General features: G+C 39.5%; 1 protein-coding gene and 1 long non-coding RNA gene across 2 annotated transcripts; one reads left to right on the forward strand and one right to left on the reverse strand.

The window, feature by feature from the left end:
• Positions 1-1,825: 1,825 nt before the first annotated feature.
• LOC145895982 (uncharacterized) lies at positions 1,826-11,193 on the forward strand. Its single transcript, XM_082984749.1, has 6 exons — positions 1,826-1,871; positions 1,940-2,117; positions 2,177-2,388; positions 2,446-2,714; positions 3,039-3,165; positions 11,027-11,193. Exons 1-6 carry the CDS (start codon positions 1,826-1,828, stop codon positions 11,191-11,193), a joined length of 999 nt encoding a protein of 332 aa, XP_082840875.1.
• Positions 11,194-11,790: 597 nt separating this feature from the next.
• On the reverse strand, positions 11,791-13,225 carry LOC145895984 (uncharacterized). The gene is made up of 3 exons (XR_014401633.1): positions 13,200-13,225; positions 12,367-12,433; positions 11,791-12,090 (listed from the first exon to the last, which is right to left on the reverse strand). It is a non-coding gene; the product is annotated as an uncharacterized LOC145895984 (long non-coding RNA).
• Positions 13,226-14,922: the final 1,697 nt, after the last annotated feature.

The raw sequence follows: 14,922 nt of genomic DNA on the forward strand, positions 1-14,922 counted from the left end.
GTTTAAGTATTTCCCAGATTCTTGTGACAGATTTCTATAAACGAATCGGATGTTTGTGACCTCACAATTAACTGCGATGATCAAAGTGACGAAATAAACTGCACAAATGACGGAAGGTTTTGTTGCGAAAACAAAGATCCATTGTTCGTTAAGAAGGAGAAGGTAAACACATGTTAACAATATTTAAAGTTTTGTGTCCTTTTGATTTCGTGCATGTTAATGTTGTGACCGAAATTAATTCAGCGATCCCGAATTCGGATATGGAAGTTTTAAGACAGATTTAGAAAGACCTTTTCTCCGTATTTCAGCGCTTAATTTCGCAACCTCAACTATGGTAAACGTTCAGTTCACCCTGCACTAACGGCTCACCGTCAAAACAAAAGTTGGGAGCCGAACTACAGAGTCGGCTACTTTCATAATTTGGAAGCGCCCAATGTTAAAAGCACGAATACCAAAGAATAAAGTGCGACCCACTGCACAAATCATGTTCTTTACACCTAACCACACAAGCACACCTCAACGTTTGCCACCAGATGAGAACTGCCAGTTTACGAATTAATTCTTATTTTTGTCGCCAGATTTCTGGCTAAATAGCGCGTCACACGCCTTCCACGTACCCAAAACTACACATGCATTTTGCAGTACACATTTTTTGTCCAATTTCTATAGTTCCGTTGTTCACCAATTACATACAAAACAGTAATTTCGCATTATGCTGTTTACAGACGCCAATATGACCAACTTAACTACAAAGTTTTCTTTAATTTACTCCACATAGAAATTCAATGGAGTCGGCGACTGCTCTGATTGGTCAGACGAGTGCCCAACAAACACAAAAGTGATCAACGAAAACATATTTTCATCACGATACGAGTTGATTGCAAACCCGTTTCTACGAGCCATTGTTTGGATAATGGGGATGCTCGCCATTGCCGGGAATTTGGTAAATTAAACTAAGTTTGTTTTGTCTTTGTTGCACAATAAGAACACGTGTTGTATTCCTTTAATTTGTTTTAAGGTTGTCATGGTGATGGAAGGCAAAACGTTGGCGACGACAGAATCACACTCTGCTGCATTTCGCACAAACCATCTGCTCGTTTTGAATCTATCTGTTTCCGATCTACTTATGGGAGTTTATCTGATCATGCTGGGCGCCGCTGGTGTCAGATACTCCGGAAGTTATTGTGCCAATGACCTTATTTGGAGATCAAGCGGAAGTTGCACCACAATGGGGGTATTGGTTTTGCTTTCAAGCGAAACATCGGTGTTTACAATGGTTCTGTTGACCATATTCCGACTGTATGCTGTGAAAAACGTAAGTGAAACAATTGTGTTTAGTTAAGTCAGCTATTGCCAACTTTCGTTGAACCGGTGACGGCCCTTTCCAAAATTTTATGACAACTTTCTCTCTGGAAATCTTTTATCTCCGGAAACCTATTTGTAATCACTCTCCCAGCTATCGCTAGATTCTAAGCCTGACATGAGAAACGAAACTGAAACGAATATTGTTGAAATGACGCAGTTTTGCCCAATTTGGGATCTACAGGGTAGAGAAAGAAGAAACAATTTTTAGTCCGATGAGATTCGAACTGACAACTACATTCTCCGTCTCTCGAATTAAAATAACCACCGAGCTTGCAAAACTTCTTTCTTTTCAATAAACACATGTCAATGTTCTATTTTGTTTCAGCCACTCGATGCATCCTTGAAACCGGAATTGAAAACTGTCATCCTTTGCATTATCCTCTCCTGGGCATTCTCGTTTACAATTGCTTTTATTCCACTCACAACTCAACTTCAACATTTGTTCGAAACCAAAGCTTGGATGAATGAGAATCCGTTTTTTGACAATGTTGCAGTCGATTTTTCTAGTAAGAAATTGTCGTAGATGTTAGTGGTGAAACCAGTTTCAAATCACATTAAATATTTGCGTATACAGGCATGAATAACTTCATGGATCGATTTGTAACTTTCCAACACAACTTCACAAGCAAAGATTCCCAAGTACTCAACACTGCCCTCATGCGAGTAAATGAATGTAATTCCTGGATGGATTTGATGGATATTCTTGAGGATTACAATTACACTGAGTTATTTGATATTTCTGGATATTTGGGGTTTGTTTTTATTCGCGCAAAATCTTCAATTTTATTGCTACAAAATTGTTTATGTGTAGATATTACAGCAGCAGCAGTGTTTGCATCAGCAAACTGTATGTAACAACCAACGACAAGGCATGGGGATATTCAATCGCCATCATTACTCTCAACTTCCTGGCCTTCGTGTTCGTGGCAATTACGTATTTTTGGATTTACAAGAAGTCAACTGCCAGTGCCAGGCAAGTGAACGAGAGACTAAGAGATGGAAGGGTGGCAAAACAAAACAAAGGTAAGCACATTCGTATTTGCAGACATATTATACCATTAAAGCTGTTTGTTCGGGCAGAAATGCAAAAGAAAATCCTTCGATTGATAATTACCGATTTTTTTTGCTGGGTTCCAATTTCCATCATGGCATTTGTAAACTTCGGTGGAGTCCCTATGCCTCCAGTGATGTACGCTGTGTCAGCAATTATCCTGCTCCCCATCAACAGCTCTCTAAATCCCCTCATCTACTCCAACGCAGCGAAACTGCTTTATGATAGAGTCCGGGATGGCCTACGTACCGTTTTCAGACGTCAGCAACAGGAAGAGCAACAGGAAAATGTGGTTGTGGTTGCTAACCGAGAAAACTTACATGTGGTTGAAGCAGAAACCGATCTGTAAACTCATCTTGCATTTAGTTTGTGCAAAATGTGTTTTTTCTGGCATAAAATGGATAGAACTGAATCTTTTTTGACGTCACGCGTACCTTCTTTGTGTAGAATACTATTTAGTTTGTCATGGCAAAGTAATTCCAACACAAAATTGATATATCGAGTTACAACTTTCCATTTAAAAATCTCACAAGTAGGACAAAGTAACATCTTTGACGTCAGACCCAAACAAAAGAACGAAAATACGTGAATTTTGGTTGATGTACGCACTCCGTTTGCTTAGTTTGGCTTTTTGGTTGTATTTCGTGTGTCTTCATTTTATGTACCATGGTATGAGTCACGTGATGAGTTGGTCGGACTCGTCTTCAACGTTCACACGTCATCCAACACGTCAACGTTTGCCTACACCAGTGTTTCTCAAACTTTTTCCAATCACGTACCGCTCATTTGTTTTGTAATACACTGCGTACCACCGTATTACTACACCAAAACTGTTATGACATACCACCAATGAATAACAATTTAGCCAATATAACCAGTTGCTTGGATTTCTTTATTGAGCATTTGTGACGCAACAGTATCAACGTGAAATTGTTGCACAGTTGAATACACGATGTCAGAATTGCTTCAACAGTGCAACAATTTCACGTTAATACTATTGCGTCACAAATGCACAATAAAGAAAACCGACATCATGTATTTGCAGCGGTTTTGGCTTCTGCAAAGTGCGGCAAATTGTATAGAGTAGACTAAATCGCGTACCACTAGTGGCCTATAGTTTTGCTTTTTGGTTGTATTTCGTGTGTCTTCATTTTATGTACCATGGTATGAGTCACGTGATGAGTTGGTCGGACTCGTCGTCCACGTTCACACGTCATCCAACACATGGACACTGTTATCATGTGTGAGTGTTGGAAAGCTTGGCATCAACTTGGGTAGAATCATTTTGGACATTACAATGATGCGGTGATTCCCCTTGCTTCCAGTGACTTCCTTACTATATTTTGTCTCTGGATCAACGTTTACTTGTAAATATGATGTTATGATGTTGGAAACATTCCATGTAATCAACTCATGGAATACAAACTATCGGCAGATGAAAATATAATCTGCTACCTTCAAATATCACCAAAAAAAGTTTAAAACACCCCCTCAAAACCCCCTCTTACACGACTTGTACATAAACCTTGCCCTGTGTATTTTGTATATTATTGAAAAGTATATTTTACTGCAAACAAGATGTCGTGGAATTCTTGGCAGGACAAACTCTCTGTGTAAATCGCATCAAAAATCACATTCCATCGTTAACATTGCATCACATGTCCAGCAGCAAAATTTTTCGTTTCTAGTGTTTTTTCTAACAATCAATTGTTGTTTGGCATTCAATATCAACTGGTTCGTTCGCGGCTAATTTAAACTTTCACGAAAATTTAATCGTTTTGTTGAATGTTTGCTGATTGCGCATATTTTGTGCTACTTGTTGTTGTTATCAATAAACACAGTGTTGAGAGGGTAAAAGTGTGTGTATTCTTGAACTTGAATTGTGAAACGAGGAGGAGAGAATTGAAGGTACAAGAGAAAAAAATGGTAGAGAACCATCAAGATCTAACAAATGATTGCAGCTGGAATGACGACGAGCGTTAAGCAGTGAAATCGAATGATAATAACGTCACGTCTTCCGTTAGATGGAACTAGAGAGTAGGAAATACGATCAGTGTCAGAAAGTATTAGAAGTGAAATTGCAATGCGAGTTTTGTTTCACAACGAGACGATCCATGATGCGAAATCGATTCCCGGACAGGGGAATTACCTCGGAGCCTGATAGTAAACGTCTCACAATTAATTGAGTTGTTGATGACCTGTAGACGTCAAACACAGGGTGTCCCTTAAACCTTGTACTTAGGGTGGGTTGTTATTATCTACCCAGGTATACAGAGACAGAGTTCTCCAACGTTGTGTCAAGATAATCTTAGAACCTCTGTCATGTCAGCACTTCAAGGATCATTATCCTACAAATACTTTCTTGTCTTCTCAATTCCCAAATCACCGACTGTTTTCAAACTGAATGCTTTCAAAGTCGCAGCTTGAGCAAAGATGTTTGTTGAGTTTCAAATGTTTACAAGCTTTAAGTCGTTTCACTAGAGAGGGATAAGTTTGCTGGGAGGGTGGCCTTGAACGGTTTGATTTGCATGTGTTGGATTTCTGCGAAGAAAAACCTGCAACGATGCGTCATCAGTTTTTAAGGAAAGTTAAATCTCGGGCCTCGTTGGTAACGCGTTGTCCATGAAACAATCATTTTATCGAAGTTTTATTTTTCTCAGTGGGTATTTGTTGTACATGAGTACGTTTTAATCTTGTTTGAATTAATGAGGTTTTAAACATCACCGATGGAGACTTTTGCCGCTTTTCACTTGTCTAAAAATGTGACTTCAACTCAAAACCAATCACGAATCCTGGGAATCAACGTCCGGCGCCATCTCTTTGTCCAATTTATGTCACTTGTTGATCGATTCATAAAATAATCCAGAAAAAATTCTTCGCGCACGAGTAAACGCCTTTAACTGTCACGTGATTAACGCAAGACACGAGCCTTTATTTCGTCACAGTCGCCGATCTGGCAACGAAAACAAACAACCCGTCAACGGGAAGCTGCGATTGTGACGTGACAAAGAGCTCGTTTAGGGGGGTGAATTTCGGCAAGTTGCCAATTTTCGGAGGATTGATTGTTGAATAAAGCGCATTGGAGGGGGGGCGGTAGACGCGCGCGACGTTCGATTTTGTTCTCGTGCAGTGAAACAGTCGCTCAGGCGCCAATTGTTTCACGGAGTTCCGAGGGGGTTCCTTTTATTTGTAGAATAGATGACGTCACAACTTGCCGGGACTTGCCATGAAACTTGGTTCCTGCAGGGGACTTCCCCGGAACCGACTGAATTATTTTACCGAACAATGGAGATTTGGAAAAGCTTAAATGAGAAGGTATTGGATCTTTAACCTAGGGTGCTCAGAGGTCAAGGTTCAGCGTAATCGCATGTACATAAATTAGGTATTGTCCATTGTACATTACTGCTAACTGGATTTGAAAATACTGCTTATTACAAGCGAGGTTTAGTTAATGATTTTTATATATTTCACTGACAGTTAAACCTTAGCCGATAACTTTTCATCAAGTCCCACTTAAAATGGGTTCCACCTTGAAACGTCACGGTTCCGCTGTATTGCCCACAATGGGCCCCTCCCGTCTGTCGCGTGGCGCCGATTTCCAGTGACGATTATCAACGTTCGACAAAACACGCTAGTTATCGACACGGTTGAGTGGTTTTCTACACTTTCCGAGCTCCACGAGCTTTTGAGCCCAACAGACCCAGAAAACCCGTTAACATGGGGGGTTGCGGGGCTTCCGTTTAGCGGTTAACGTGGGTCAATTCAAAGAAAGAGGACGTTTGGAAAAGTGTGACGAAGAAGAATCTTTGGATTAAATCTGCGACAAAACAATCATTTATTTAATTCAAGCGATTTCCGGATAATCAATATTGTTGTCCTGTTAACAGTGGCGAGGTACCGACAACGTTAACAGTGGCGAGGTACCGACAACGTTAACAGGGGCGAGGTACCGACAACGTTAACAGGGGCGAGGTACCGACAACGTTAACAGGGGCGAGGTACCGACAACGTTAACAGTGGCGAGGTACCGACAACGTTTCAATGAGCAATACATTGAGACTGGAATATTGCATTGCAATCATCATTCACTGCCAAGAAAGTAAAAAGTTTGCGATCAACTTTTTTAATAGTTTTCCAGGAATTTATGGAAAATTGCTGACGAATCATTCCAAAGGGACAAGTTATGACAAAGTATGGTTGTGGGACCTATTCATTTGCTCAGGAACATAACTACAGGTTTTGTAAATCTTTAATATACACAATATGACCCATATAGTCTATGCTGATAGTAAAAAAATATTACCGCGCCGTTAACCTACACAAAAAAAACATTGTGTTTCCTAAGTGAGATTTCTTAAATAGGTGAATAATTTCGCTGAGTTGGAATATTTATTTCCCAGCAAAACGGCGCCGCTGCAAAGACATCCCGGCTCACTTTCCCCATGTGAAATACATCAGGCAGACGTAGAGATTGTTTCCATAATCGTCCTCAATACAATATAACGAATATAGCCGTGAAGACAACGTAGTGGAGATGGGGATAAAAAAGTAAAAAACAACAACAATTAAACGGAGAAAAGAATATTACATAAATCATATGAGCTATGCGTACATTTCGAATAATTATTTTCAGTTGTGTGCAAAAAATTACACAACAAATCGTTTCAATCTTGTGACACTGAAACGCACTGTTTGTTGTGTTCATTAGTAACGATTCAAAACCAAACCCTGTTTATCAACATGTGAATTTAAAATAAACAAAAAGCAGTCTTTTCAAATGTGACAGGAAAAGTTTGCATGTTTGTTAACATCTTCATCTTTTTTATAATCTTTGATAATTTGTGAAACCAATGCCCCGTAAGTTAGTGTAAATAACTCGCCTACCTGAAAAACAATTACTTTTATTAAATACACAGAATAAGTTAACACACATTTACAAGCAGTAGTAGCTTACAAGTTTCTTGCTGTGAAATGCTCTTGCTTGTTTTGACATTGCTTAATGAAGAGCTGTTGGTCTGTAAAATATCGTCAGTAGAAAAGTTTAATTTACTTTGCTCCTATATTGTTACATGTAGATACTTCAACCACCTCAAGGACGAGGCAAGCGTGTAACTATTTTTATGACACGTGTCATCAAACCCGAGCATGTCACTATTATTAGTTGTACACCTCACAAAAACAATATGATAGTTCATTTGAAGTCATTGTCCTATGATGGGTGTCATCTTATTCGTGTGCATCAGCCCTAAGCAGCCAGTTATATGTCCAAACAACGTTCTTAACTACATCTCTTCCGTCACCATTCTCTTTTGTCACAGAACTTGAAAGTTTTGCTGCAATATGAGCAATGACCAATGAGTTGTATTGTTCTCATTTCTCAAAGGCTTAATTTCCACTTATTTGACATCACGCAATACCGCACATAAAGTGACACGCACCAACGGTGACATGCAAAGTGACATGCTGAAATTTTGTGACACGTGAAGTGACATGCTTGAAAACAGTGACATATGTCACCGTGTGGCACGTGTCACGAAAACGGTTACAGCCACTGTTGTCACGGACGGGCGAAAAGGGATTTCCCCGGTTCATCGTGATATGGTTAAACTAGTGTTTCGGACATGTTTGTCAGAAATATCATTCTTTCTGAGCTAAAACAGTTATTAAGGTATTGTATAGAGCTATTTCAAAAACCAGCAATAGATCTTACATCAACGAAACGATTGTTCCGTTCACCATGTGCTTCGACAATGCTACACACGTCCCAAAGTACCGAAATTCAAGAAACAATATGCTCTTATTGTGTAACAACGTTTTTGCGTAAATAAAGTAAATATTAGAGTTATAATATTGCAAAGTCTTCGTGAAAACTAAAACGTGTTTGGTAACAATGCTCCATGTTTGGAAACAATGGTTAGTTTAACGCGTTCAGCAAGTGCTGGCTGGTTTTTGCATGGATTTTGTCCAAAAATTTATTGCGGTTGCGTTTATTTAGCCATCTAAACAGTCAAATTTATGTTGGGTGGAGATTCCAAGCGATGATGCCGTTAAGTTTTCAACATTACATAACCGGTTCAGTTAAATGCTGTTGTTTAATAGTGACTCGAAATACAAATTTCTTCCCAAATATTTGTTTGCGGTTTAAAATTGAACGACTTATACTGGCACCAACGTCTTCGAACCACTTTTACCACCAGCATGTGGGCAAAAAAACTGCATGTAAATAGGAAAATCGTTGGCGTCCAATCTTCGAACAAAGAATACTAGTAAGATCGATGTGAATGTTGGAAGATTGGCGTAACCGATACGTTAGGCTTAATTAAGTTTTTATAGGAATTCAATTTATGGACTTTGGTTGATAACAATAGCGTTGTTCTGTTCATAGTACTGTATACCGGTAACTCAACATTTATTCACGCCTTGCGTGTCGAACAGTGGCGTCGCGTGTCGAAAACTTAAAATGGCAAAAAAGGTATAAATCGACACCTTGCCTCTACTTAACAAACGTTTCCGATGTCGACTCGTTTAGTTTTCCAGTTGACCAGCTGACTTCAATCGGAAACTTTCCCTTTTAAATTATGGCGTTTCAAAGGTTTTGGATAGAACAAGAGTGTTTTTAGCAGTGTTTGATGCGTGCGTCCAATGTGTCAATATTACAACACTCTGGCATACGAGCGAGGTGGGCTTCACCATTAAGATATTCGTATTTCCAACATAAAAATGCTTCAATTGACAAATGATGAGGAAAACCTTTTCAACGTTAGTAATGATAGGGAATATTTAATGCATCTAATAACTCATTTGACACAACGACGTCTTTGCCAGGATGTTGACCAGAAGAAAATGGATTAGGAAATGCCAGTTATGAATGTCAGGCGGTAAAAAAAAATCCATGTCATTCGTATAAAAATGTCTGTCTATGTTTGGTTGCTGCCTAGATTTCAAAATCCTTTTAAAATGACGTAAACAACACAAAGGCGAAAATCTCCCGGGTTTTTCAGGTTCTCGGCTTCAATCTTATTATTCTGACGTAGCAGCAGGCGTTGACTTGTTGTTTCTTATCCAGTTTACCTCACACTGTTGGAATAAATGTATTTGTAATTTAAGCAAAGTGGAGTCAATAATATGAATTGTGTAACCTGCAGACAGATGGCCACTGTTTCGACCTAAAAGGCACTATTGGTTGAGCTTTGCTTGGCCAGAGTGTTTCCACCTTGTTTTCTCCGTAAGGTTGGCAACGCATTGGACAATTATTAATTTAAGCAAAGTGGAATCAATAATATGAATTGTGTAAGCTGCAGACATATGGCCACTGTTTCCCACCAGTGCAGCTGTATTTGTAATTGCCGGAAATTTAAAATGTACAAGAATTAAACTGCAAATAAATAAACACAAATTTAGTTTAAAACGACCACAGGTTTAAGATAGATCTGAATCGTTGTGAAGATAATCATGTGAGAGCGACTTGGAAATGCTTGGAACTTGAAGATGCAAAGAGCTATGATTTTAAATGATCAGGATTTTCCAAAACGTTAAAAAAAACTTCCTTAAAAAAGATTACTAAGCCTGTTTTTTATTTCGTCCGCATTTAGGCGAATGTGACAGAATCAAGATCTTCACCAATTCTGCATGCGTTTGTTCTTCGACATTTGGTGCAAATCGATTTTGGATTCATAAGTTCCGTCCCCTTTGGGAAATGGTGTTAAATACTTTTCGACAAATTCCTCAAGTGTCCCTCAATGCTTTTTTTTGAAATAGTCCTGATAATTAGTTTGTTAAATATGGCAGAACTGGCACCTAAATTAGCAAACTTGCCATAAAGTACGTGTTAGAATAACTAAGCCAAGTTTGTTTGCCATGCAAAAACACAGACAGTTCTTTTCGCAAATTCATACTCTCATAACTGCTCCCCTTGACATCCATGAAGTTCGTGCTAGAAGTCGACGGCTTGTGCTGTATAAACAGTTACTATGGTAAATACATACGAACAAATATCTGAAAGCTTAAAATAAATTCCTTCCCAATGCCTATGACGTGTAATGACGTCTATAACACACGTGCTATCAATTAACCCCGTTGCTATCCACTTCCTATGACGTCATAAACACTTACTGTGGTTCCAATGGAGACGAGTTAGCAGCATTTAGTACAAGTTTGTTGGTCAAGGCCTTATAATGGCAAATACTTGTTGCGTATATTGGTGTTACGCTTCTTGAAACAACGCTTTCCTAGGTCCTCAGAACGCTGCGTTAACTACAAGCCTGTTCCCGTACGACGGTTTACCACTTTCTTGTGTAAAACCTTGTCCATACAACTTCAACAAGCAGTAGCATATTTTACATTGATGAGCTCATGTCGTCATTGAGGCTTCGTACCAATTACACTTGCATAATCCTCCGATCTTTCAAAGGGAACTTAACGCGACAATCCGTTTCGATGACGGTTGTGCAGTGACCGTTCCTGGAACGTCGTACAAAATATAACACTGCCGTATATCTGACTCCTGCGTTACGGTTTAAACAAATACTGTAGACCTTTAAGATTTCCCCTTCAATTTAATTCGTTGAACACAAACAAAAACTACATCGACAACTTACAAACAACTCATAGAATCGGGTCCCAAACAACAGCCCGTTTATCAAGGCGACATCAACCCAATTGGCTCCTGTCTCTCTTCTTTCTATCACTCTCTCTTTGTCTTTGTCTGGTTACTTGATAAATTTGAACAGATTATACAGCCAGAGAGAGTGCAGTTGATTGGGTTCAAGGAAGAATGATGAATGTTCGCCCGTTCTAAACGAGTTGACGTGAGTCTGGGAAGTGCCCGTAGCTAATTGTAACAGGTTGATGTCGGGACAAAGCAATTTCATGGTAAACATTAGAACCATAATACTGGGAACTGTTCTCTAATATACCGTGACAGAATGCAGTCCCGACTGTGACTTTTCATGTCTAACCTGTCATGATGGTAAACTGTCCTTTTCAGGGTTGGTCATTTTGATAAACTGCCTTGACGTTAAAATTAATCTTTACTAACAACGTTTATGATGTCTTCTGGTCAGTTTAGAAGTCACAACAACACATTGATCTATTGATGAACGAAGCAATCTGCTTCCATTCTGCGACAGTGGACCATTCTCTGTGATCAAACCACCATCACCATCACAAACAGGTTTTTCTGTTTTTCACACGAGTACAAAAAGTCGAGGAAGGTGAAGAAAATAATAATAATATAAGAACACAGTGTTGACATTACTCCCAATTGAAGATCATACTCCCAATTGAAATAAGTTTAAATGAAGGCAGCGAATGTGGAAGTCAATAAAATGAAATCAGCTCAAAACAAAAAACTATTATTTTTCATTGCCAAGTTATGCTATCTTGTACAAAGCTTATTCAAATCTCAAGTTGAACCCAATATTCTGCTTAGTTTCATGAATCCTTGAAACACAAAAGTACAATTTACGCAGCTTGCATAACTTCGAAGTCGGCGACCAAACAAAACTTTTCCACTAACAACAAATATCAACATGTTGGTTCAAAGTTCATTCATCCGTGAAGTCGCTTTCGTCACTTCCGTCCTGCCCGCTCTCATCTGTGTCGTCACTCGTCAACAGCGCCATCAAGTGACCAAACCGTGTTTCTGTGTCTTGCCGCTTTAACACCTCGGAAGCCTGAGCAGCATAAGATTGTGACAGGCAAGTGCATTTTTTGCTCAAAATGTAGTATATTTAGCATAACATATCGCCAACTCGCACACCATAATATATTGAACTATTTTAGTGTTTCAAACGTCACAAAAAGTGTAACAGTCGCTTCATTATGTGAACATAATCCACATTGTGAACGCAGCACAAACAATAATGATCAGTTTGTGAGTCATCAATAAACCACATTGTGATGTCACGAATGTCAGGGGATTCCTGGATTACGAAAGTTTTAATCTTCACCTTCTGAAAAGCTTCTTTTCCGGGACCGATTTCTTTACAAATGCTCAACAATATTGCGTCATCATTTCTTGTCGTGATGTAACATTAATTTTGGCATTTCGGAAGATATCCGTTAAAACGTCTGCAAACGGGTTGGTCGGCCTGTAATTTTACTATTATTCTTCTGCCAACCAACGACGGAAATAAATTTGTGTAAGAATGCTCATAGGTGACGTTTCAAACGCAATCAGGAGTGTTGTTGTCACCTTACAACACCATTCCTTGGGCCGGGTTCCTATAAGCCGTCCTCTACGTTAAATTACATTGTTAATTTTCGTGTAGGCGAAAATATAATCAATTAAGGTGAATCCCCAAAGGAAACCTGTTAAATCATTTAGCAAGTTATCAGTTGTGTTGTGTAATTGCGTGAAAGCTGTCTTCCCTCGTGTATGACAACTATACCTGGCAATGGTTTATCAACGTAACCCAGTACCTCTTGTAGTCGCTTAACGTCGTTTGTTATCAAGTGTGTGCTCGAGTGACAGCTGTAGTGAGGGTGGGTGGGTGGCAGCATTGGTCAAGGCGAGCGACCGTTTATACCAAGAAGAAAATCTCATCGAGATTCGTGGCCGAGATAACCTGGGTTCCAATCCCAGCGTGATCAAAAAAATGTGGTCAGGATCGCCCGCTCTTCTCTTCTACAAAAAAGGCAATTCACCACATTCCTCGCACTCCATTGTGAACTTGGTTCTACAGAGTTGAGATGCGAGAGCAGCGACTGCACGTCATCCCGTTGCATGACAACGAATGAGTCATCAACATAACGTCCCCAAAACTGAGGAGGGCTGACTAACGTTGTCCGGTGTTCAAGCGACTCCATTATGAAATATTTCCAACCACAACGGAAAGTGGAGACCAAATGACCGTAACAAAAATAATTAATAAGGATTACCTCTGAAACAAAGGCAGGTGGCATCCAGGACCAAACGATGACATCTACAATGTGTGACAGCAACGAGCAACATTGTTCCAATGTTCCGTCGTTTCGTAATCTTTCTGCTGCTACGTTCGCGGACAACATTACCGGTACGTTGGTGAACAGGAAAACACATCGAACGAAACCATTACCTTTTCTTGCACACACAGCTCTTTTATCTGCGCAGCAAAACATTTTGTCGGTTTCATTCGTCCTTCCTCACCACGGGTGCCCAAAATTTAGTCACGTTCATCAAGATTGTTTGTCTCGTAAATTTTCGAAAGTCCGTGAAGTCCGCCCTTTCACTGCTACTTTCAACCCATGTATGTCCCTGATTATCTGCTGCAAATGATAAATTCAGTTCGGATGTTTGTTTGATATTCGAAAGAAGACGTTGGCTTCACATGCTGCTAAGGAGCGTTGTTTGTTTGATGGTTTGATTCACAAATATTCATGAAGTAAATCATAAAAAAAACAGACACGAAACTTTGGAAGTTTGACGTAAATAAAAGAAGTCTGCGGATCGCTGCTCTATGTCTAATTCACTGTGACATCATAATCAAATACCTGAATGACCACCATTATTTCTGTGCTTAGTTAAATGTCATGTTTATCTCTCAAAGTTTTTTCCGATATTCTGTAAGTTTGCGATTCGCCGAATAAAAAAGTAAAAATACCGATAAAACTATATGGGTTCTCCAGTCAAGAAGCCAACATTAAATTTGCCAGAGTGGCAGGCGAGAAGCGCCGCGCACGAATCTGTCAATCAACTTGCAACCATCGTTATGGAAATATTTGAATGCTAAGCAAGAAATCATTCCTCACGCTGTTTAAAGAGGGGTATCGAGTGTTGAAACAAAAATCTGCGGGAAAGCGGAGCTGGAACTCCGGCGAGCCTAAAATTTAATTTTGCACAAATTCTTCAACATACGCTGCATCCTTTTGAAGGGGAGAAGTCAACACAATACTCACCGAATGTTTATTCCGGGCGATTTTATCACCAACTCCTGTGGATATTTTCTTCATGTTTAGTTTCGGTCAGTAATTAATGCGTGCGCCTCGAAACGAAACTCTTTACAATATTATAGAAGTATACGAACAAGGTAGGCCTCAGAAAAAGATATTCGTATTTTTGACATAACGTCGTAATAGGACGATCGCAAGTTAAGCAAAACACAATGGACGATCGCAAGTATGCAAAACACAATGAACGATCGCAAGTTAAGCAAAACACAATGAACGATCGCAAGTTAAGCAAAACACAATGAACGATCGCAAGTTAAGCAAAACACAATGAACGATCGCAAGTTAAGCAAAACACAATGGACGATCGAAAGCAAGCTAAACACAATTGCGCCGTGAATAAATATAGCGTCGTGTGATATTAGATTGCAGAAAGACAATCGTCTGGAATTCGCGTGATGCCTGCAAGTGAAAACCAATTTCCCCAAACTCAGGAAGGGTTACGATGAGTAATATCACGAAAATACCACACAATTCAATTCTATTGGCAGGGCTTTCGGCCACTGACAACAGAGAGGTAACTCTTAGCGTTAAGTAAGGTGTTGTGTCTCGAAGCTACCATTCCTTGTTTGTTTTTC

Source organism: Ascidia mentula, chromosome 3 (assembly GCF_947561715.1).
Source record: "Ascidia mentula chromosome 3, kaAscMent1.1, whole genome shotgun sequence".
NCBI lineage: Eukaryota > Metazoa > Chordata > Ascidiacea > Phlebobranchia > Ascidiidae > Ascidia > Ascidia mentula.